Source organism: Trachurus trachurus (genome assembly GCF_905171665.1).
Source record: "Trachurus trachurus genome assembly, chromosome: 15".
Classification (NCBI taxonomy): domain Eukaryota; kingdom Metazoa; phylum Chordata; class Actinopteri; order Carangiformes; family Carangidae; genus Trachurus; species Trachurus trachurus.
The window spans coordinates 8,157,289-8,182,401 of NC_139906.1; the positions used below are offsets into that span (position 1 = coordinate 8,157,289).

Below are 25,113 nucleotides of genomic sequence, written 5' to 3' on the forward strand. Positions count from 1 at the left end.
TATGTTTTTGGTGGTGGTACACGGAGCTGGACACTTGCCGCCACAGGTGGCCACTGCAGCAGTTCCTGCTCACGGAGGGAGGGAGGGAGGGAGGGGTGGGAGAGAGTTGAAAGAGGATGCAGGTAAGGGTACCGCTTGTGTGTGTGCATGTGTGTGTGTGTGTGCACGGTCAGTCATTCCTGCCACATTCCAAACCCAGCTGGGGTGATTGGATGGGAGGAGAGAGGGACGGAGAGGGAGGAGGAGGGTGGGTAGTGGAGGTGAGCCGGGGTGTTTCTAGTTTCAGACAATGGTTACGGGTGAGAGGAGGAGGGAGGTGGATGGGTGGAGAGAGAGAGAGAGAGAGAGAGAGAGAGGAGGGGGGAGGGAGGGAGGATGGGGGGTGTGAGTGTAACAGCCACAGACAGGTTCCAGCAAACAAAGCTAGGTCTGTACTGCCACAAGTACAGAGGGGAAGAAGAGAGGGGGGAGGACAGGGCGGAGGAAGAGGGGGATGAATGAAATGAAGGGAGAGGAAAGGAAGGAGGAGGAGGAGGAAGGGAAGGAGGGAGGAAGAAGAAGAGGAGGGATGAGGGGGCAGCCTGCAGCCCCCTGATCCCCTCAAATATCCCCCTCGATGACAGAGCTCGGCCAAAAGAGAGGTGATGAGAGAGGAGAGGGAGAGAGGGAGAGCGGAGAACAAACGGGAACGACAGGGAGAGTGAAGGGAGAGGGAGAAAAGAGAGAGAATGCCCCTATTTGTTAATCAATCGGCCGTTTCGGAAAGGGAAAACTCCCAAAATCCCCAGAGGGAGGAAGACGATGGGGAGGGGGCGAGTTGAACTGAGTAGTGGGCGGTTACCTCAAACTCCTTCAGCGAATCACGAAGCTTCTCCGGTCGGCGGTTCCTGGGGGTCCACGAATAGCCTCGAGCTATGGAGGCAAAACATTCAGAAGAACCAGAGGATCATGTGACTTGAACTTTTTTTTTTAAAACATGGACACAGAAGAAATGTTTTGTTTGTTTTAGTTTTTTTTTTTTTTTACTCATGGGAATCCAGAAGAGCGGAAAAAGAGAGAAAGAGGAGTTGAACTTTATATCTGGGTTGAGATCTTAGTAAGAAGAGGGCGAATAAAGGGTGGTGACAAGGCGGTCAGGTGGGCCGAGGAGATGCAGGCGTCCCTGAACGCAACACTGAATGTACGCAGAACTATAACTGCAGAAACAATCCCAATAAGAGTCCTATAATAAGTATTGAAACATTAACTTAATTCATAAAAGGATGACCCTTATTTATCTATGGTGGTGTCTCATCTTGGTTATCACATCGTTGGCTCTCAATTCTTGTGGTGTTCTTACAAATTTTCGTATGCACAGTATTGGGTTTGTGCAATAGTCTTACTTATTTACTTGTTGGTGCTGTCTATTGTCATGCTTTATGTTGCGATGTCATCCTACGATTAGTTGTCATGTGCTTGTACTGTGACGTGGTTTTGTCTTGTACTGTGTTTCTCCTTTTTTGTGGGTTAGGGTTAGGGTTAGGGCACAGTTCATCTTGCACTATTGCCCACAACGAATTTCCCCCAGGGGACAATAAAGTATGTCTTATCTTATATTATCTTATCTTATGATAAATTAAATGATCAAGTCGATGGGAAAATACAAAACAACATAAAATTCAACAGCGAGAACCAGATCATTCACAACAAGCAACAACAAATATTGTTTCCTTGAACATAACAAGTCAAATTGATATTTAGCAAAAGATGCTAATTCTGTTTTTGAGCCATAAACCCTGAGAGAAGTCACTACATCGATGAGGAACCTTCTTATTTACTCTTTTAACAAACAATAATAATCAAAACTGAACATATTTATATAGCAATGGTGAGCTGTTATCTACTTCCTGTGAATAATGCTTTGCTTCAACCAGGAAGTTACACAATAACTTAAATCTAAAAAGATAAAAATCATATGAAAAGGCTTTGCTTTTAAAAAAAAAAAACCTACAAATGTGCATATTTGGGATTCATAAACTACATCGATGAGGTAACAAGCTTTACATTTGCGTCCCCAGAGCAGAGACGGCGTTAAGCCTGCTGCTCTCAGACTGACTGATGCAGCTGCACCTAAGGAGAGAAAATATTCCACTGAAAGCAAAATGTCCCTTCAAAACACTACGCAGTCCTCGAAGGAGAAGCAAATATTTAATCGTGAGGACTTTTGGCGCTCTTGAGTTATCTCCCAAATGCAACCTCACAGTTAGCAGCACATATCTCAACACGTACCACGCCGCCGAGGCGAGGCCCCTTCATTTTAATTTCCCAGCCCTCCCTTTTTTTTCTCCCCCTCTCTCTCTCTCCATCTCTAGTGGTTAAACACAAGGAGGGAAGGGATGCGGGAGAAAGAAAGCAAAAAACAGCTAATTGAATATGTGCATCTGCTTCTGCCACACGCATGTACATGAAGTTCAGTGGGACGAGAAAAAGCGAAGGAGAAGAGGAAGAAGAAGAGGAAAAAGAGGAAGAGGAGGCACTGCTGTTTTCAATACGGTGCAATCTCCTTCCTGTCTGTTTATTTTTACAGCCTCTCTTTTCATCTTCACTGAAACGAACCATTAAGGAGTGTGGTCCTCTATTAAGGATGAGTGGGAAGAGGAGGTAAATAGATGAATGCAAATGAGGGTGGGGAGGGTGAGGAGGGTGAGGGGGGGTCAGGGGAGAGGGGAGGGAGGGGAGGGCAGGGGGATGAGTGTTCGTCTCCTGATAAGGGTGTTTGTATTCCACTACTGGGTGAAAAGCAGAGAGAGAGAGAGAGGGAGAGAGGGAGAATAGAGGAAGTAGGACAGTGGACTGAGTAGGACGGTGATTTCTGGAAAGATGGTCATCCACTGGTGGGACGACACACACACACACACACTTAGAGAGACACACACACACACGGGTGGATATGAAGAATAGGAGTGTCTCACTGTGTCGATGTCTCTGTTGGAAACAACTCACCTTCACTGAACTGGAGTTTCTCTGTGTAGTAGTGACGCTCTGAGGAAACGGCGACTGTGGGAATAAATAAAGAAATAAAGAAATAAAGAGAGTGAGAAAGAGCCACATGAAGCGGTTTGATTATACAACATGTGACAAGAGCTTTTGGTTGGTGTGAGGAGGATTAATGACTCCGGTCTGTATATGATGGAGATAAAGAGGAAGCAGAATAAAACAAACTAAGCTGGAGCTCAAGCCTTTAGCTCCAATACGGTGGGGAAGGGGAGTGGAGGGGAAGGGGGGGCTGCACTGGATAAAAGTGTAACCCAGAACAGCGCCTCGTGTCCCGGTCACTACGAGCAAGAAAGTGGCCGGTCTGGTGGCGAGGCCTCTCCCTCTCTGGCAGGCAGGAACACCTCCAGGATTAGTAGTATTAATCAGATAAGGTGGGGTGAGGGGGTGAGGGGAGGGGGAGCAGACAGGACCAGACATGGGCACCTGCTCTGGGGCTGGGTGTGGGTGGGTGGGTGGGTGGGGTTGGCAGCAGGGGTACCCCCGGAGTCGCTCCAATGAGCCGAGGTCTCCCTCTAGTGGCGGGAGAGGAGGAGGAGGAGGAGGAGGGACGGTCGGTTGTCAACGTTGACACCAGTTTATTAAAACCAGGACCTTTAATGAGTCATGATGCTGTCGACGGAAACATTTCCTCCAGCTTAAAAGGACCTGCAGGCATCATTTATGAATGAACTTCTTACTATGAGTGAGGCATTCTCTAACGATTACACTGAGTAGCATCAATATGGGTTATTTGTTAAGTCAGGGCTGTTGAAGCTTAGAGAGTTGACTGAATTGATTGTATACGAAGCAAAAAAAATTGGACTTTTACCTGCAAATTTGCAGAAGTATTTTCTTTTAGCTCGAGAAGATATCAGTCACAGAAGGGAATTTAATTTCAAATATCAAATGGTGAAGACCAAGTTAAAGCAAATGTGTATTTCTGTGGTAGGTGTTAAGCAGTTGAAGAGAAAAGTTGTAGAGGGTATATAAGAAAAAGATGGGAAATTTATATAGAAACATGTTGTGATGGAAGGCATTGGTTGTGGATTTTATTTTTCTACTTTTTCCTTGTATATTGTTGGCTGTAAACTGGCATTTCAACTGATGTAAGTGTTCAGTTGTTTTAAGAAAGGAGCTGGTATTAGAAGTTTTCTTCATCCTGCTCCTTCCCAATCCTACTGTAGGACTTGAACAAATAATAGTATGAAAATTAAATGAAATATTCAGTTAATTTGGTCACTAATATAGAGAAATCTGGATTTCCATCCAGGTTTTCAGAATATTTTGCATAAAAAGAGCCAAAACATTAAGGCGACATATTGTTACCTCCTCCATGTTATGTTGTTTTACTGGACTGATGTGCATTCGAACTATTGTCTGTTGTAAATATTTATTAGGTGAGGCTTGAAATAAGCCCTTTGGGGTTTTATGACTCTTATTGCACTGTATATTACTCGTCATTATTGTTATATTTCTGTATATGTTTAAACTGTGTTAAATAAACTCAACTAAACTTGGTGGAGGGGTGCAATGTGGGTCAGGGAGGAAGCCATGAAGTTCTGGTGCACATCTGGATAAAAGAGTGAATCTAAAAAGTAAAATCTCTTATTTAACACTGCCAGATATTGATGGAGTTGAGATTTATGTGTATGAAGTGCACTTTTCTCACATTGACTTCTTCAAGCTGCCACAGCGGGCCTATAAAATATCAAACAAACTGATGTTAACCTGATCTAATGTAATCTACTATATATATGTGCAGTCGAATCATGACCTGAGCTATCGTTACACCGCTGTGTGAAAATGTTGTGATACTTTTGGACGGTGATTCTGCTCCGTCTCACCCCCACTCCCACTCCTCCCCCCCGCTCTCCTCCCTCCACTCTGATATCAAGCCACACTTTAGTAATCCTCCAAATGAAAGGATTTGGAGAGAGAGCATCGTCTCCCCACTGAACATTGGAATGAAAGAGAAGGCAGCTTCTCAGATGAGAGGAGGGAGAGAACCCCATGATGAGAGAGAGAGAGAGAGATGAAGAGACAGAGAGAGACATGTGGTACACAAAATGAGAAAGTGTAAAATATACATGGCGAGAGGAAAAAAAACTGAGACAAAGAGGAGAAAATAAAAGGAAAGAAAGGTGGAAATACTGTATATGAGACAAGCACCTAAGGAGAGACAGGTTTATGGACTGTGGTCAGTACAGTATATCATCATCATAAGTATGTTTCCTTCCATCTTGCTTGATGCACAGCTGTTTAAACTGGACATATGAAAACACTTTGTTGAGATAAAACAAGCATAAAAGGTAACAAAGTGCAACAGAAACGTAGATGAAGGATCAGACTTCAACGTCCACCGAAGAAACAAAAAGCAGGAGCGGATGAAATCATCAGATGTGAGCAGGGACATTAAGAAACTATAATGTTTGTAACAGAGTAATGACGTTTCCACATTTCCATCATGTTTTTCTACAGTTTGAAGTGAAAATACTGTAGGTGAGTCTGCTCTGTGCTAAATTATAAAGCTGTGTCTAGTGATAGTGTAGATGAATATGCATTACTTACTTTATGCATTTGTAACAAAGCTTAAAGCTGCATTCAAGACAACTTGGAAAAAATGAGCTCTGAGCTGTGAAAAATAAATTGAACGGTGTCAAACTCGGACATTACAGGTCGTAAATTCGGGTATCATCTCAGAGCTCCGATTGTCCAACTTGACGTCAGTGACAGCAACGACTAAGGTCCGAAGTCGGAAATTTCCAACTTGCTTTTTAAGGTGAATCGAGATTTGTGTGTTGAAACTTTAGGGCTGTCAAACGATTAAAATATTTAGTTTTCTTTCTTTAACATACATATTCAATCTACATATTTTAAGGGGTATTTTCAAGTATTTAATAACGAACAAATATGCAAAAAAACATGACAGCTCCATCCGAATAGAGAGGGACTGCAGCCGATTTGAACTACGCGTCAAAGGTCAATAAATCAGATACATCTGTATGTGTGTTAATCTTGTGTCAAAACGAAACAGTCACATAAAAAAGGAATATCCATCAACGCACGCATTTCTATTATAGTGTCAAATTTGACAGCTCTGGTTCAAACCTATTCAGAAGAGTCTGATTTGTAGCTTGTAAGATGCAACATTTTTATACAATAAAAACGACTGCACACGCACAAAAAGGGGAGGGGGGGGGGGAGGCAAAGGATGAGAGAGCCCATCCCTGCTGCTGCCGGGACTGTGGTGGAGCGATTTGAGCACTTCCTGATGGCGGGGAAGCCTCCTGGCCTGAGGCAATATGAGGCTGCTGGACTACATGGGGCCTCTTGCTATGTGATCTGGGAGAAAGTCAACAGTTTAGTTTTCCTATCGCTGTGTGGCAGGACCCCGGGTCAACAGGAACACTGAGAGTGAAAGAGATAGAACCACAGAGGCCTAATAACCTGGGTGCATGTGTGTGTGTGTGTGTGTGTGTGTGTGTGTGTGTGTGTGTGTGTGTGTGTGTGGTATGCGCATGTGGATATAGAGGTTTTAAGGGTGTAAATCCTACATACTAATATAGCGCCTGTGTGGACAAGTTTATGTGTAGTTAAAGGGTGTAAAACAGCGAAAATACGCAGGGCCAATAATCTGTGTGTGTGTGTGTGTGTGTGTGAGGGCAGCAGGCGGCAGAAAGCCCTTCTTCATATATACGGAAATCCCATACATACCAAAAACAAGACAAATGCAACTTATCTTAAACACAAACAGACATCCAATATAAACACTATTTACCTGGCTCTCCTTTATCGTAGTACTGATAGGTGCCAATATCTGTATCTGTGGGGGGGTGATGGGGGGAAGGGGAGAAAGAGAGAGAGAGAGAGAGAGATGAACATCTTGCTGTCAGGGAAAAGCAGAAGACAGATCAGCAATTTCGCACCATGGGATAAACAATCGCTATCAGCCAGTGGCCTGTCCCGTCTGCCAGCGCCACAGTTTAGATAAGACTCTGTGAGGGAGGGGGAGGAGGAGGAGGAGGAGGAGGAGGCAGTGGGGTGGGAGAGGGGGTGGGGGGGTCCGAGCCAGCATGGTGGGGGGGCAGAGGGGTATTAATAAAGACAGGAGTGCGCTTTAACCCACGCCACCTGAGGGACACACTCTGTGAATTACACACATGCAGCATATACATTTAAAAGTAGAGAGACACACACATACAGCCACAGAGAAAATACATATGTCCGACACACACACACATATACATACACACACAAATGCTGATAAATATACACACATATACACATACACATACACACACACACAAACTGCTGAGCTGAGCCTTTTTTGTCAGTGTTATTCCTGCAGGCCCCAAAACCATAAGCAGCCAGACTCGGATTCGCACAACACATCGTTTCTTTATCGCTCCACTACTGTTGCTGCTGCCGCTGCTGCTGCTCCTGAGGCCAGGTCACACTAATACAACCAGAGAGCTGATGGATGGCAGACACACACACACACACACACACACACACACATACACACACACACCAACACACATACACACACAACCTGGATACGGATGCAACTCAGCTCCATAAGTTTCTAGTGTTTGCTAATAGAGTTTTTCCAAGTGTTAAACAAAGCAACCGGCACCAAATATTCACATTAAATCATCTGTACATAGCAATATTTTTTTGTCGTTTACACTGAATCAAATGACTAATTTAAAGATCCACATGCTCTGCAACACTTTAAATGAGAATTCCGGTCATTTTCTAAGTGATGCTCTACAGCTCTAGGTCCCCGAGTGCAACCATAGGAAAAGACCCGAGAAAAACATGTGCAGCCAGGACCTAGCTCTCCTCCTGCTAGCTGCGCTACACTGCAGTTAAACAGCAAAGTAATGGAGGCAGACAATTATTCTAACTGTGACTTTGGCCTCTATATAAAGCTCAAAATATAACTGCTTTGCTGGGCCGGTGTGTGGTGCAGTGGTTAAGGCGGCCGCCCCATGTAGAGGCTACAGTCCTCAACGCAGGCGTCCCCGGTTCGAATCCCGCATCGGGCAGATCTTTCCTGCATGTCATTCCCCCTCTCTCTGCCTCCCCCTTTCCTGTCTATCTCATTGTGCTATCCAATAAAGGCAAAAATGTAAAAAAAATATACTTAAAAAAATATAACTGCTTTGCAACATTCACCAGTTCCTTACCGCACAACACTGAGTGTGCAAGACATGTGAAAATGTTGATCACACCAGAGCTAAAAGAAGAGGGAATATTTTATATTCATGTCGTGCAATATTTTTGTTCTGCTCTGATACCACTAGTATCCATAGTGGTTTTATTTGTGTGGATTTTCCATCGACAATCAGCCCATAAACATTCCTCTATCGACAATAACAGCACTTCCTGGTGGGTTAAAACTGATCCTAATACACATCTAAACTCTGGTCCTTCTGTTGGTGAAGTAAGGGGCGAACAAGACAGATTCACTTTGGAGGATTTTGTCCAATGTTTCGCCAAAACGGGTTCACAAAAGGGTCCAAAGATTAAACTAGAGTGGCAGTAGCAGTAGAGCACACAGCTCTGCCAAAGCCAAAGTGTACGAATAGATCTCAACAAAATATATCTGACATTTAACATCAGGATCCAAACATTATTCCTCGAGAAAGGTGTTGAAAACCAAAACTTTAATGCGTTCCTTCCCGACCCTCTGACAAGTGTGTTTTTTTATCTTCATAACCCTGCTGAAAAACTAAAGAACAAACTAAAAGACAGACCATAACGCGCTTGGTGGAGGTAATAAACCGCTGAACATCAAAGCCAAGACAAACAGGTGGAGTCTGGATCTTCATTTAAAGTCTGTGTCAGTGTAATGAATGAAGAGCTCTTCTCTCTCCTGCAGTGATTTCTGACGAGTTCTCCAACAACAGCTGCATCTGTGACCACGTTCACACAAACCATACATAGAAACCTGTGTTATACAGCACATGCCAGTAAAGTTACTGCTTTTATGAATCTATATTTTTGTTTTTGTAGGTTTTTTGTTGTTGTTTTTTTCTTTTTTGAGGCGGATGTATACGGTGTAAAGAAGGTGGTGATAGGGAGCGTCACACCTCAGCGACCAGGCCTCTTCCCCTCAGATGTATCCATCCACATTTTTCCAAGATAGCAGCACAAGACACACACAGCAGGAAAAAACAAACAAATAAGGATATGTCACCATCACCTAGGATATACACCCTGCCGTACCTGTGTGTGTGTGTGTGTGTGTGTGTGTGTACACATAAAACACACACACACGCACACACAACAGTCAGCCTCCGAGAGACACTATCTTCGTCTAAAGCTCAGCAGACTGTGAAAGACAAGACAGAATGGAAGGGAGGAGAAAACAAGAAAATGGAGAAACAGAGCATTTCCGTCTGACAGAGGAGATGGACTGATAGGTGGAGAGCAAGAAAACACCGAACAACTGGCAGAAAAGTCAAACTTAGACACCGCTCACTTGGGCCGACAAGGACGCTTTGGGGTCAGCGATTATGAGAAATATCAGTGAGTTCACGATACCGATGAGCAGCACAATGCAAAAAGACTGAGGAACTTTACAGTAGATGTTTAGATCCGATCAATGAGGCGTCTGATTGGTCAGGATTGGTCCTAAAACAGAGACGATCAAGCCCTCGCAGACTCTACATCTCTTCAACTTTTGCACATGATGTGAAGTGCGGTATATTCATAATCCATTCAGTCAATTTTCACACCTACTGTATAAGCAATTTACAGGGATAGTTCAGCTTTTTTGAAGCAGGGTTGTATGAGGTACAAATGGCCACTTAGTATAATATCTGCAGTAGAAAGGTCGAAAGGAAAATATGCAAATTAATCGTCCCCCATTCACAACAGTGTACTGCCTGTTAGGGTTGTGGGACGATAAGCTTTTCTCCTGATACAACTCTTTCAAGATTCTTGGGTGCCGATTTGATTTAAATTGCGATTCTTCTATATTTGCCAATTTTTGCGATTTTTAGTTTGCTTTTTTAACACCAGACCATGTGAAAAAGTTGAATGATGATGTCTACAGACTATATCAGGAACCATATTTGCCCTCAAAAAAAAAAAGCACATCACATGTGAGTCAGTTTTTTAGATTTATTCAGCAGCAATATATTTGAACCATTTTAAACTGCTACATTTATCTGAACATATAGCCTACTCTCTTTTCAAAGGCCTGGACTGTAGGGATGTGAATCTTTGGGTGTCTCAAATCCGTTCAAAATCAATTCTCATATGCACATACAGTGCAGATAGATGTGTATCACCTGTCAGAGTTCCTCTCTCTTCAGTCTGGTGTTTTATACTTTTACTAGATATTATACCTAGTGGCCATTTGTACCTCATACAGCCCCACTTCAAAAAAGCTGAACTATCCCTTTAAAGTAGTCAAATAACCTGATGTGCATGTCTTTGGACTGTGGGAGGAAGCTGCAGACAGAAAAGATGACAGTCGGTGCTGACCACTGCTGCTGACCAGAAACTGATCACCGAGCCTCTAGGAAGTTCTCGTCAAATATGAATGACACCTCAGTCTTTATGAATTCCAGTTAACATGGGTTTGGTGGGGGGGGGGGGGGGGGGGGGTGATACTGCTTATATGAGAAAGGTGAAGCCTTTTGTGACTCCAGATGGAGCCGCAATAAATCTGAGAAGCCGCCTGAAGTAATGTCACATGAGTCAGCTCAGGTTTGGACTCAGGAAGTTTGACAATAAAACTAATCTGAGTGCACGTTTAGAAAGAAGTGAGTCGACCTCAAGACGCCTCGTCTTTGCTGAAGGCTTGAGGCCACATGAGTCTCCATGCATGATGCGTAACACAAACACAGTTACTCTCTGGTCCTGCTGCACTTTTTATGACCTTTTTGCCACTAGAACAATGAGCCAACTGATTCAGTGAGTTTTTTTTTTTTTTTACGACTCTTTGTAAAGCCCAGTGCTTCTGTTTGTGTAGCAGCCTCTAAGTCTGTCAGCAACTTGAGATAACCTTCAGTGAGGAAGTGAATAAAAACCAGTGGTTAAAGGAGAATTCCGGTTATTTTCTAAGTAACGCTCTACAGCTCTATACGAACGAGTATTAGGGCCAGCCAAGGTCCCCGAATACGTCCGTAGGAAAAAATCTGAGAAAAATAAGTGCAGACCGGACCTAGCTCTCCTCCTGCTAGCTGCGCTACACTGCAGTTAAACAGCGAAGTAATGGGGGCAGAACTTCTAACTGCGACTTTGGCCTCTATATAATGCTCAAAATATCACTACACATGCTTTGCAACATCCACCAGTTCCATACCACACAACACTGAGTGTGTATAACTCTGTTAATATGAGAGAGCAGTGTTAACGTGTGTTTTTATCACGTACCTCTGTCTATTCTAGCTTCCTGGGTAGACCTTACTAGTCGACTGTCGAGTTTGGGACTGTTTCCATATCCACTAAGACAAAAACGTGAGGAAATCATGGATTTAGGAGGAAAAAGATGATTTTGGATGGGACAAAAAAGCATTCATATTCATATTGATGCATTTTTCCCATCCCAAATCTTTTTTTTCCCTTCTAAATCCATGTTCTAAATCCATGTGCACATATTTTTCTCTGATTTTTTCCTATGGTTGCACTTAGGGACCTAGAGCTGTAGAGCGTTACTTAGAAAATGACCGGAATTCTCCTTTACGAGTTTCTGGACCTGTTGTCTAACTTGACCTGATATTGTTTTATCTTAACTATCTAAACCTGGGAACATGCAGTTTGACAACAAATAGTTAAATCACTTCATTGACATAAAGTGTCCAGATGATTGACTGGTGTATTGACTCACCTGTGGTCATGATAAACATTCACACGTTGACCATTATGTGGGGGGGGAAATATTATGATAAATGTTGAGTACAGTACAATAAACAACAGTGTAAGGATTTAAAGAAACCAAAGAGAAAGTGGAAACAGACAGGGTGAGAATTGGTGTTGACTGAGAGTCAGATTGTTAAAGTCGATATAGCGAGGTGGGGGAAAAAGGTGTGAAAACAAAGTGAGTGATGACAGAGAGCCAGAGCAAGACGGAGTGAGAGTGAGAGGAAGAAGAGAAGGGAGAAAGGCAGAGAGCTATCTAGAGAGAGAGAGAGGTAGATTGAACATGGTGATAAGTGCTACCTTTGACTTGGAGTGAGCTCTTGGTGGACCACAAGTGCAGCTCAGCCAGGCAGAACGCCATCTGAAGGAGGAGTGTAACCCGAGTCTGCAGGGAACGGGCAAAGGGAGAGAGAAAGAAATGAATGAAAGACAGAGAAAGAGACGGAGTGGCAGACCAAACACGACCACAGATGCATATCTTGACAAGACGACATAATAGAGTGACATAAATAGGCCGAAGGGTCAAACAAAGCTTACGTGTCAACACACGTACTCAAACCTTTCAGACAACCATGTGCGAGCAGCACGAGTTACTGATGAATACAATTTAGTTTTCATGTTAAAAGAAGAAAGAAGTTAATGACAAGAAAGATGAACTCTGTATTTAAGGACTCAAACATGTATGGGGCAGTTGAACTCAGGGAAAATAAAGTGTTGTTTAGCTCCTGCTGTTTCAAAACCAATCGGTGCTACAGTATAGAGCTGAAATTATTGGTTGATCAATCAATTTGTCATTTTAGGGGGAAAAAATGGTAATTATAATTAATTCTTGTATCTGATCAGTTTGTAGTGGATACCAGGTTCTTTCTGTCGTAAATTATCTGTTTCTGTTATTTCTACATTTGTAAACTCAACTTCATTTAGGCTCAGTGTTAATTTGGCTTCAGGGAATAATTAATAATTAACTTTTTTTTTCAGTATTTTGACAGTCAACACAGTGATAGGTTAATTTGTAATGACCATAAGAGACCAAATTAAAGGGATAGTTCAACATTTTGGCAAATTGGCCCATTGCCATAATCCCTATAGTCATAGCAGTAGGTTCGTTACCATTAATTGTCGGTGCAAGCTATTTTTAGAACGGCGGAGCAGAGCCGCGAGCTGCTCAGAGCTACGCTACGGAGGCTCATGGGATTTTTTGGTTTCCCTCATCAAACTCATCAAATACACAATCCGGTGGACAAGTTGTGACCTTCACATTCACCACGCTATGAGATAATAACATAACATTACCAGACAGACTTTGGTTTCTCTGTGCAAACACCAATTTTACTTATTACTACTCATCATTTTCCACATTTTATTATGATAGCAGAAACTGTCTTTGCAGCCATATTAGCGCAGACAGTATCGATTGGTATTTGTAATAGTAATAGTAGAGGGTGTTCTTAAAAATGTGTTGCGTTATGTTGTTCTGCAACACAACACTTGTGTAGCACCACCTCCTGTACCTGTTGTACCTGTATTACTCGTAGGTGGGATGATGAAGATCCCTACCACAGGTGTGAATTCACACTTTGACCAACAGAGAAATTAACAACAACAACACACAGACACGCACATGAACTCAGAGTGACACTGAGACAAGTTCACGGGCGGCGATGCCTCATTCACACATCACAGACGAGCAGTGACGGACACACACTTCGCAGCTGACAGCTCAGACAAAGACGGCAACATTCCTCACATCGGCTCATCAACAGGTCTGTGACATGTCGATGTGCTGGCCGTCGCTCCGTCTTCATTACACACTTTATTCTCCAACTCTGGTTCAAAACTATATTATATAACCTTATATAGAGGAGATTTAAGATGTATTGTGTATAGCAGATTGTCCTGTTTCCCTGCACGTCTCATTATTGTGTTGTAGTTTTACCACAGACTTGTGTGCCTGCTCTTCCTTGAAGCGCCCGTTGACCTTCGATTTGCTTCCCTGTCTTTGGTCGACTGGGTAAAACAGTCTTTAAATTCATTTTTTGAACCTTGAGTGAGAGCATTCGTATGATTTAGTCAGTTGCATGGACTTGTTTTGGTTCCACTGTGCCAGAGTCTACAAGAGGTAAACTACTACAAATATTAAAAGAAAAACTAAAATCTTATGCTGTATTAACACAAGAAAAGAACATTTTTAAAAACTTTTTTTGCAGTTTTTTTCCCAGTAATTTCATTTTTGGGTTGAACCGGCTCTTCTGAGAAATGAACAGTAGTAATCTAAGTATGTACTTTAGTGTGTGCAAAGGAAAATCCCATTAGTTAAGTGTTTTTGACAATTCAATAACTGTCTTTATTATTATTCAGTTAGGGTTACATCTGGTTACACCTGAGGCATTTTAGGACACTACAACCGCTGGTGGCATTATGTTACTAATACTTGCAAAACACCTGCAAAAACACTAGTCAATGCAAGATCAGTGTTTTTAAAAGGTTTATATGTGATTACTCTGAGAGAGATTAGGATGTGCACTACAACCGCTGGTGGCATTATGACTTATGATGTTACGAACACTTATAGTTTTATTGCAACTCTGCAAAAACAACTGTCAATGCAAGATCAATGTTTTTTAAAAGGTTTATATGTTATTACTTTGTTTGGTTTGACTGAGTCTCTGGGACCATTTTCTGTTCATACGTTATCCCATATATCTTGTTCAACATCTTTTAAGTGCATATAAAGAGGAGTTTTCTAAGAACGAGGAATCAACAACTGATTTTCGATATCACAGAGCAATAAAACCTTTGGATATTTCCACTGTAGAAGACTAGAAGTGTAAATTTCACCCTACATGGATGGACTCAGATCAGCATACAGTGGCATGTGTATGAGAGGAGCATCTAGTCCTCAGTGTCCGGTGCAGTGACTCCCTGTGCGGTGCAGTAAAGCTGAGGCAGTACTGCTGTGCTGGCCATTCATTTCGCTATCAGTGCAGCTAATGCTCTCCGTCTCTCCATCCTCTCACTCTCTTATTTTCTCTCGTTAACGCTGAGAGGGGACTCTCTCTTATCTTTTCCCCTCTTGCTCCTCCTGGTGTGTGTGTGTGTGTGTGTGTGTGGGGAGGGGGGTGAAGAAAAAAAATCTCATTTTGCCACTCAACCCCCCCACCACCACCCCCAAAACTAAAAGTCCCAACAAAAATACACACAGATAACACTGGGTGCCATGGAAACGCTGGGGCTAGCATGGCATGGCAGCATCGGCGTAACGAGTTTACTGACATAAGAGGATTCTTTCATCCTCTCCTAACCAGCTTTTTTTTTTTTTTTTTTCAAGAAAGAAGAAGAAGAAGAAGAAGAAGTCAGCCCTTTTTGGAGGGAAAACCTCATTTCAGCAAGCTTTCATTTAGTTATTGCCAGACTGGCGAACCTAAAAGTTCTTGAGACCTTGTTCTGCAGAGCTGTCGGGGTCTCAGGGAATTTATGGCAGAATAGAAGAAACAAGGGGGGCTGACAGAGATACAGCAAATGGCAGAGCGAATGTGTGTTGCCCTGAGAGTGATATATATGTGTGTGTGTGTGTGTGTGAGAGTTAGTGTGTGTCCATGAGCCCTTGTATCTGGGCAATAAAAAGAGCGAGATAGAGCAAAGGGGAGGACGGAGATTAACAAAGAGCAGAGAGAAGGTCTGCTCACAGGGTGTTATTGGTTTGTACCGAGATAAACAGAGACTGAAGGTGAGTCCACTCAGTCTTTTATACATGATGCAGCAGGTTTGTTTTTTGTTTTTTTTGACTCCACCATGAATACGATCCAGATCTGATGAGGCCAGGTCGACTCACTCTGATCACGTTCTCCAGGCCAAACTGGGAAAAACCTAATTAACTGTATAATAAATTATGTGTCTGTATGCGTGGTTGGTGTTTCTTTTCATTTGTTATTGTTGCACTTTATTAGTTCTATTTTCTATAAAAACGGCGGTTTGATGAATAAGAAAAAAAATTTCACCCAACACTCTCACTGTTCTCACTAGGCTACTACCTTAATGTAAATAGTCATTTCTAATGACTTCCTACCTAGACCTTAATAAACACGTGGCTCAAACTTACAAAACGTTGATGAGTCAAACAAGTTCTGTAGCTTTACAAAAAGAATACGCTACAACTTGAAAACTGTAAAAATGAATAAATTAAACAATAATATAAAATGTGTGCTTCCTGTTTAACAGAGGCAGCTATACAAAACAGCCATCCTCTGTTAAAATAAGTGCTTCCAATGCAGTGCAATCTTTTACAATGGCTGCTCTTGTGTTAAGTAAACACAACATTTTTCAACTTTCAGCGAAGATATAGTATGTGACTGTTTTGCAATGAAAATACGGGGATTATGACATCATGCAAGCCCCACATATTTCGCACATTTTGCGCGGAAATCTGCGATTTATGCTGCAAAAGTGCGGCGACTGGTTAGAGCAAAACACACTAAGGTAACTTTAATAAAATGTGTGTTTCTCTAACATTTACAAACACACTAGGGCTGCACAATATGTAAAAAACAAATAAACCAAAGCATTACAGTATATTGTAATTTCAGCATGCTATTTTTTTTTCAAGTTTGACTTAAAAATATAAAAATGATGATGTAATTATTGGTCTTAAATGTCCCTTTATGTCTTGAGAATATGACTTGTCCAGGCCCAGGTCTCTGTAGCAACACAACACAATATAACACAACTGTTATGTTGCTGACAATGCACAACAATGTTGTGAGTAACACATTTTCACTTTAATCAAAAGAAAAAAATTGCAGCTCCTGTGAGTCATATTGCACAAGGATATTGCACTTGGCCATGTTGCGATTTCAATTACATTGGGATTAATTGTGCAGCCCTGATACACACACACACACACACAAATATAATCCTCACCCACATCCTTTTACATCAGACTTGGTAACAGACAGAGACGCATGAGAGCCACTTCAAAGATTATTATAGACTTGCTTTCTCAAGAACACAGACAAACTGATTTACTGTTCTTATTGTTGTTCCTATGTGAGAAGTGTATACACGACCGACACGTGCACATTTGCACATTTTACCATTTTGATTACAGTTATTGTTGTTTTTTTAAGCAGGTATCAAGTTAACAAATGTGTTTTTCCATTAAAAAGCTGTAAGACTGGTGCAATCATTCCTCTCACACATACAGTACATTATACAATATGTTTTTTTTAAAAGGTTTTAGAGGTTTACAGGTTCTCCAAAAGACGCTGGAAGAACCAACCTATGAGAACTCAAATATTGATCTGATTTAGGTTCCTTTTCTGTTTAATGCAATTGCAACTAATCATTTTTCAAAGTAAGCTGAGCTCCCTTTACTTCTTTATACACACACATACAGAGAGTCCTGGACAGCTGCCACGATCATTCTGGTTTCTGGCTGGGGTTGCTGTGGGTTACCTGTGCCCCTGCAGAGCCCGGTGGGGGTGTACAGCCCGTGTACAGAGGGCTTGGGTGAGGGGTGAGGGGTGGGGGGTGGGGTGGGGGGGGGTCTAGGTTATTGTAGCCCGTCTTTACACTGGTAAAGAGGCTGCTTTAACATCAAAGGAGGGGAGGGAAAACATACGACTCCTCTTTCAAAGACAGTCCACAGGAACTGCGACCTTGTCTGCTCTCTGCATCTTTCTCTCTGCTCCTCTTTCACTGTCCCCTCTGGGTGCTTACTGAGTGTGAGAGTGAGTGTGTGTGTGTGCAAAGGATGTGTGTGTCTGTGTGTGTCTGTGTGTGCGCGTGTGTCTGAGCCAGAGACAGAACTACAAGTAAATATTTATTCGAGACTGGTTCTTTTAACAGTGAAGGAGAGTGAGAGAAACAATGGAGGCCTTTCTGAGACATCTGTCCTGTCACTCCTCTCCTCTCACTCGTTCTTGTTCTGAACTCAAACATCATCTCATTTCTTTAAGCTCACAGACATTAACACTGAGCCGTTGTCACACTGGATATTCAGGTGGACGTACTATACAGCAGCACAAACATCATGACTCTGACTGTCTGTCGGCAGCATCCCCCACATCCTGTATGTTGTGGGGTAAACAACATGTTGTCACCTTTCTACGACAGTGGAAACTGCTTATAGTGAGTGGGTCCAGAGTCAATGTGAGCACTATAAGCGGTTGACTATTATAAGCGATTTTTTATTATATCACTTCATTTTTTATGCAGAACATCATCTAAATGCCAGTTGTATAGTTTTTCAATGAGAAAAATGTAACGAAACGGACAGCTTCAGCATTTACTGATTTTTATTTAATGTTTCAAATATGGTACGGTCGTTTTAAATGCTTTTCGAGAGGCACCATGCAAGTTTAATTACTGAGCAGACATACTGTACATAATACAGCACAGTAATGTATAGCTTACTGTGGTTAAAATTATAAATATGGTAGGCAATTGCGGCTTGGCGGTGACTTATTTCTTATTTTTTACTGAACAGCCCGGTGTTTTGCGCCCGGTGTCAACTCATTTACGTTAGCTATAGCAGCAGAAGCAGACGTCCGGCAAGGAATCATGGGAGTAAGAAATAAAATAAATACGCATAGTTTTAAAATTGTTTTTGCACATGTTTTCATTCATAAAATGAACAAAAACTGAAGGCTATAAGCGGATTTCTGGATTAATATAAACAAATTATTTAAACAGCATTTGTATAGAAATGATTCTGTCCCTTTTGATCCATACTGTATAAGCGGTTGATTACTATATCCGTGATCACTATAAGTAGTTTTCCACTGTTTATAATTTATATAAACTTATTAACACATTTGCAAAACTCCAGCAATGCTGTTAATGTGTTAATTTAATATTTAATGAAACATAGAAGAGAGCTAATCTTAAAGTCTTGTTTATCCAAATGTGAAGAAATTAGATTAGATTAGATTGCCTTTATTGTCATTGAAAAAAAAGAATTCAACGAAATTCACGTTGCTTCCCCGCTGTGATACCACACAACACACACAAAACAGAATAAATACAAAATACAGAGACAGTCTCTAAAACGAACCCAAAGAAATCACCACAGAACAAATGCAAGGCAAAAATCATCTCTACTTTCACATAAAAACTATCTATTGGGACAACTGCATCATTACAGACACAGGAGTTGTGCTGATCTATGTAAAATATTCTTATAATAAACCTATATACTGACCTCTCAAAAAAAAAGAAAAGAAAAGAGCAGCACTGGGAATGTCTTTGATTTCATCAGGTCTCTAAAAATGATGGCCAAAGCAAACGGGTTGTCTGGAGAGATACAGCGACATGACGGTGGCGAGAATGAAGAAAAGTGGAGAGATAGCGATGGAGTTGGTGGATTTAAGACATCTGGGATCTCTCTCATTGATTTCGCCCTCTCCACCCCCACCCCGCCCTCCCCTGAAAACTCTCCTTGGTCAAGGTGAGAGGAAGATGTATGGTGTGGCTGGAGGGACAAACGGTGGCGTCCGTCGACCGCTCTGACTCTGATGCTCATGGATGGAGTGAACGGAGACATTTGGTTCATTTTAACATCTTATTGAAAACGTCAGAGTTGATTTATACGTAGCAGACGTGTTGATTTTCTTGTTTTCAACTGAAGGGGGTTTGACGTGACGTTTTGAAGTGTCAAAATGTTGATTAACTTGACAAATATGGACGATGGGAGTGTAAAACTGTAACTGGCAGCTGATGCATCTTTCCCACCATTGACATGACAGTATATTTACTGTAGTGTTGTTGAGGTGCAATAAATGAGCATTAAAATGTAAACTTAAAACCTATTCTGTTAAGTCCCTACAATGGGACACGTCATAACCTGTTAGGTGAAAAAGATGAATGATGTTGACTCTTGATTGAATGATATTGAGGGATGTTCCCATGTGGATGTAAATTAAGTTGGGATAAATGTTATAGCTAATGTCTCATTTCATTTCATAACCTTTATTTAAATATCTATCTATATATCTATAAACCTTTTATTTACTGTACTGTAGGGACATCACAATTACTTGTTTTCACAATTAATCGCGGCATTAAACGGCACAATTAATCAATCGTACAAGATTCATAAATACCGTCACTTTCCAAAAAATATTATGTTGGAACCATATGGGCAGTTAAAGGTAAACACATGGTCCATTTACCTAACGTAACATTGAATTGGTAGGAATTTAAATGTTAGCGTGTCATTTGTATTTAAAAAAAAGTAATGACTTGACTATTTTAAAACATTTCCCCTGGAGGATTAATATAATAATTGGTCCTATATTAACAGATACTTCAAAAATGTTGTGTATATAATTAGTAATGTAATTATATTTAGACTATATTTGATTTTACACATTCATAGTGTTGTGAAATTAATTCATGCATAATAACCGTGACAATCCTGATACCATGATTATTTCTCCTACCAAGACAATATATAATCGTGACATCACTAATTCACTGTTTCACTGCTTCACATCGTCTTTGTGATGTGTTTAAATGTGAATCACGTCACTTCTTAAGAGCAAAAAAGGAAAGTTTGAGATAACTTCGGGGGGTGTACTACTCACAGGAGCGTTGTTTACGTTCCAAACCCGTGTGAGCTCAGAAAACAGTTGCGTTCAGATTTTGCCGATCACCTCGGGGTCTGTGAAGGCCGAGGTCCAGATCTGGAGACAGAGACACAGAGAGAGAGAGAGAAAGACGTGTCTGAAATGAAGGCAGGTTCACAGACATTTTGTTTGACACTTTAAGAATTCCTTCTCACAGGTATGCACTCACTCTCTTCCCATCTTCCCCTCTCTCTCTCATACACACACACAGATACACAGACACACACACACAGATGCCAGAGGCAGTGTTGTCAGCCGGCGCACTGGTCCCATCACTGCGAGAAGAGTGATGTGGTAAATTACAGGGTTAAAGAGCTGCCACAGGGTGACTGACACAAGGCCATCACAGCCCAGCTTCGCCTCATTCCCCCGCCCCAACACACACACACACACACACACACACACACACACACACACACACACACACACACACACACACACACACACACACACACACACACACACACACACACACACACACACACACACACACACACACACACACACACACACACACACACACACACACACACCCTTCTCACCTACCTGGCTCTGCGTTAAGTTTGTCTGTCAGTTTTTTCCTTCCTTTTTACCTTTCTCTCTCTTTTTTTCCGCCTCTTGTACCTTCACTTATCGTCCCTCTGCCTACTTGTCCCGCTCCTTTTTTTTTTTTTATCTTCTTTTCCCCCTCTTTTCTTGTCTCCCATGTTTTTCTAAGGTACCTGCTATTAGAAATGCATTAAGCTTTCTGACCCCGTCGTCTGCAAGCTTTCACTCTCTATTTCTGGCAATTTTTCTCACTCTCCTCTCTCTTTGTCTCGTCTCCCTCAAAGGACAGTATTGCAGTGTCTGATTTTCCCTTTCTCTCTTGCACTTCTTTCTCTACTCTTTATTGTCTCATCTCTCTCTCGAAGGACAGCATTTCAAATTTTCTGACTTTTTTTTTTCCTCTGCCACAACCTTTATCTCTCGCAGACTCTCTCCCTCTCTCTGCTACTGCCTGGTCTTGTTTTGGCTCTCGGAAAGAAACTTGGCAAACACGGAGAACATACAAAGAGCGACCAGAAAGCGCATCCACAGACGGAGATAGGCGGGGTAACGGTGTGTAATTGTAAGTGTATGAGTGTAAGATTTTCCAGTCGGAGGTGCCTCGGAGTTCCTGCCAAGTCTCAATCACAGACTACACGAACTCATATAGTCGTGTATTCAGTAAACACACTCAGGCACTCAAGTCAGTCCTGCACCACACACATAAAACTCCTATCTCTCAAACGTCTGATACTTGAACTCATACAGCAAACAGCGAGCGCATACGTATGCATGGAAAGGCGTATACAGTCCGATGCATACCCTCCTATCTTTTTAACCTTGCGTTACCTGAGGAAATTCACACATGCGCACATTTGCATACATATGAAACCACCTGCGCTCATCTGCAGACCCACACACACACCGGCTCTTATCTTCCAGTATATCCTTGAGGGAGAAGTCCTCCAGCTCCCGGTGTCATATCAGAGCAAAGAGAAGGTGGACAAAATCTGAAAACACAAGATACGCCTCTGACGAAAAAGAGTGAGATAATGAGAAGTAAAAAAAAAAAAAAAAAAACGGGATAAAACAAAGAATCCGAGCCCTGAAAGACTAATCTAATGTCAGTCTAATGTAACGGAGGAGTGCATCATGGGAGGCCTGTGGATGCTCAGCGAACAGATAAGGTGTTGGTGTCAGTGGCAGTGGAGAAGAGACCCGTGCAAAGATCCTGTCACAGAACCACATAATGAACTGGGTAAGTGTACTTCATTCATAGATGCAGTATAATGCAACTTAAAAAAAAGTGAATATAACTTATTTTAAGCAAATTTAGCATTTTGCTAATTCAATCTATGCCAAAGTGCATTATATATTTGCATTATATACACATGGATGTTCATACACGTTCATACATGTTCATGAAGTGGAGAAAACTAAAAAGCAAAATGATTCTCAAGTATCTTTCTATGATTCATGGATGTTTATTCACTGTATGTAAAAAAAAAAATGCATGAGTTATGCCTCCAAAAACAAGTGCAAAATTGGAGCTGTTGGGTGCTAAAGGTTTTTAAAGCCATGCAGATGAGTTTTGCTATAAATCTCAGTTAATCAGGGCATCATTTTGATATTGTTCTCCTATCAGACAATGTGGAAACTCTATGGCTAATTATGTCCATGTCTTTTGGGCCTGTCTGAAAATCCACTCATACTGGAGGGAGAAGAAGTACACACTATTAAGCATTAGTTAAGCATTAATAAATACTGAATTCTTCATTTATAACGCATGAATATTCATTAGTATGAGGTTTATAAATACAGTTAGTGCTTACCAATGATAAGTAAAACTACAGACTAATGAGTATTAATGTGTTATAAATGATGAATTCAGTGTTTAATGCTTAAATAGTGCGTAATAGTGTGTACCAGAGCTGGTGTGTACAGTACATATTATAAAGTGTTACTGATTACTCTTTTGTTACTTTATATCTTGGTAAAATACCTAAAACAGTCCTACACAAGGATAAATATTTATTGAAGATACTTTTGGCAAGTAGTAGGGATGGTTTCAAGTTGATCCTTCAACACTGGACTAGTGGCAGTATTAAAAAATATATACAGTATATATTGTTTTCCTATTGGTTAGGAAGTAAGACGATGGAAAAAAAAAAAAACTTTACTTGACTTTACTTCTACTACTATCATTGCCTGACACTGAAAAACAGGGCTTTCCTATACTATGTAGGTTAACGATTTAGACAGTAGATTCCTAATATTTAATTCAGTTTCTGAGAAATCACGGTTTTGTCATCATTTCTGCACAGCGGCCTCCTCTCAATACTACAATACCCATGAGCCTCAGTCATTGCGTCTATGGAGAAGACAGCAGACATCAGTCTATGGGGGAAAATGAATGTGACTTTTCCATTTCAGAACCAACCTGCACAAATCTGTTTTTTGTGGAGACTAATAGGAGTCACTGGTGGTGGAGTCTCAGAGGAAGTTCAGTTACTCTCCATCCTCTTTCCCTCAGTGTCAATCATCAGTGTTTCTTCTTCAGTGGTTTTCGCTGAGAGGACCCGAGGCGTCGCAGTCAGTCAGAGCTCGTCCCACTGAGAAGAGAAGAGAAAGAAGACGAGACGAAGTGAGGAGGACGAGGTTCTCCGGCGGCGTGACGGCGTGACAGCGTGACGCACCGACATGACCACAGGCAAGTACAGTGTATATGTTCTCAACTGTCCCATTAGAAGACAGAGGGCTCGGAGGAGAAAGAAGAGTTGAGGGCGGGCAAAGTGGCGCCAGGCAGCAGGCCCCCGAAAAACCTTTCAAAAACACATACACACACACACACACACACACACACACACACATACACTTAACAAAGTCCCACAGGAGCCTATTCAGCTGTCGGCGCAGGAAGAATAGAGGTGATGGACAGGCAGAACAAAATGAGGTAAAGGTAATACTATTCAAGAGAGGTGACAGGTACAGTCACTTTGCATGCATGTGCATATGTGTGTGTATATTTTACATGACATGTCAATCAGCGGGAAAATGAAGCCGGAGTGACACGACCGCAGGGCAAGTCTCATTGTCGAGTGATGTGAGTATGTGTGTGTTTACTCGTGCATGCAAGGGTGTGTGTGTGTGTTTGTGTGTGTGTAGACTAGAGGGAACCAGCAGATCACTTTAAGAAACACCAGTTCAGGTTTGAGGGCGTGTGGAGGTGAGGAGTTGAAAAGTTCAGGTGTCCAGGGGAAAAAGCAGTTCGTTTTTGCCCCCGTAATGAAAAACAACACACACACACACACACACACACAAAAGCTAAACTATGATTGTATGACTCCAACCTACAAATCAATCCTACCTCCTAGTGTCAAACATTATTGATGGCACATTGGAAATTGATCACATCCCATTTGTTTGAATTTCTACTGTATGAATTCTTGAAATGTGACTTGGACAAACAAAATCCAATCAGCTCAGTGAACATTTGTACAACATTTAGAGAAGATCCCTCAAGGCGCTCCAGAGGTATCGAGTTCACCAGAGTGGGACAGATGGACAGCGGGACAGACATCTGGCCAACCTGAAAACACAAGGCCTCAAACTACATAAACACTTCTATATAAAAGAGATTACCGGTATACAATATGCTGCACACTACACACTAATTTTCTGTCAATAAACTTACAAATTCATCAACAAAGGTTATTTATCCTCTTGAAAAGTCAAAGTGAACGTCTACTTATCTGTTTCCTTTCATGAAGTGTTGTTAATATCTTCAAACTCTTTAAATCTCTTTTGTTATTTATTGGTCTATTCCAGAGGGAGCATGGATACTTTAAAGGTATAGTTGGCCCATTGCCATAATCCCTATAGTTTATGGAGTAGGTTCGTTACCTTTAATTGTTGATGGAAGTTATTTTTAGAACGGTGGAGCAGAGCCGTGAGCTGCACAGAGCTACGCTACGGAGGCTAATGGGATTTCTTGGTTTCCCTCATCAAACTCATCAAATACACAATCCAACAACTCCAAAACGCTCTGGTGGAGAAGTTGTGACCT

General features: G+C 41.7%; 1 protein-coding gene across 1 annotated transcript in view; it reads right to left on the reverse strand.

Moving 5' to 3' along the window:
* The window catches only part of wdpcp (WD repeat containing planar cell polarity effector), a gene marked incomplete at its 3' end in the record, with an annotated part of 84,111 nt that extends 60,565 nt beyond the window's left edge, over positions 1-23,546 (reverse strand). The window contains exons 1-6 of the mRNA XM_083987499.1: positions 23,488-23,546; positions 20,478-20,576; positions 12,196-12,280; positions 6,794-6,838; positions 2,983-3,036; positions 842-912 (exon numbers count right to left, since the gene is read on the reverse strand). Of these exons, the coding sequence (XP_083843625.1) occupies positions 842-912; positions 2,983-3,036; positions 6,794-6,838; positions 12,196-12,256 (231 nt within the window). The 5' untranslated portion in view covers positions 12,257-12,280; positions 20,478-20,576; positions 23,488-23,546. The remainder of the gene's footprint in view (positions 1-841; positions 913-2,982; positions 3,037-6,793; positions 6,839-12,195; positions 12,281-20,477; positions 20,577-23,487) is intronic.
* Positions 23,547-25,113: the final 1,567 nt, after the last annotated feature.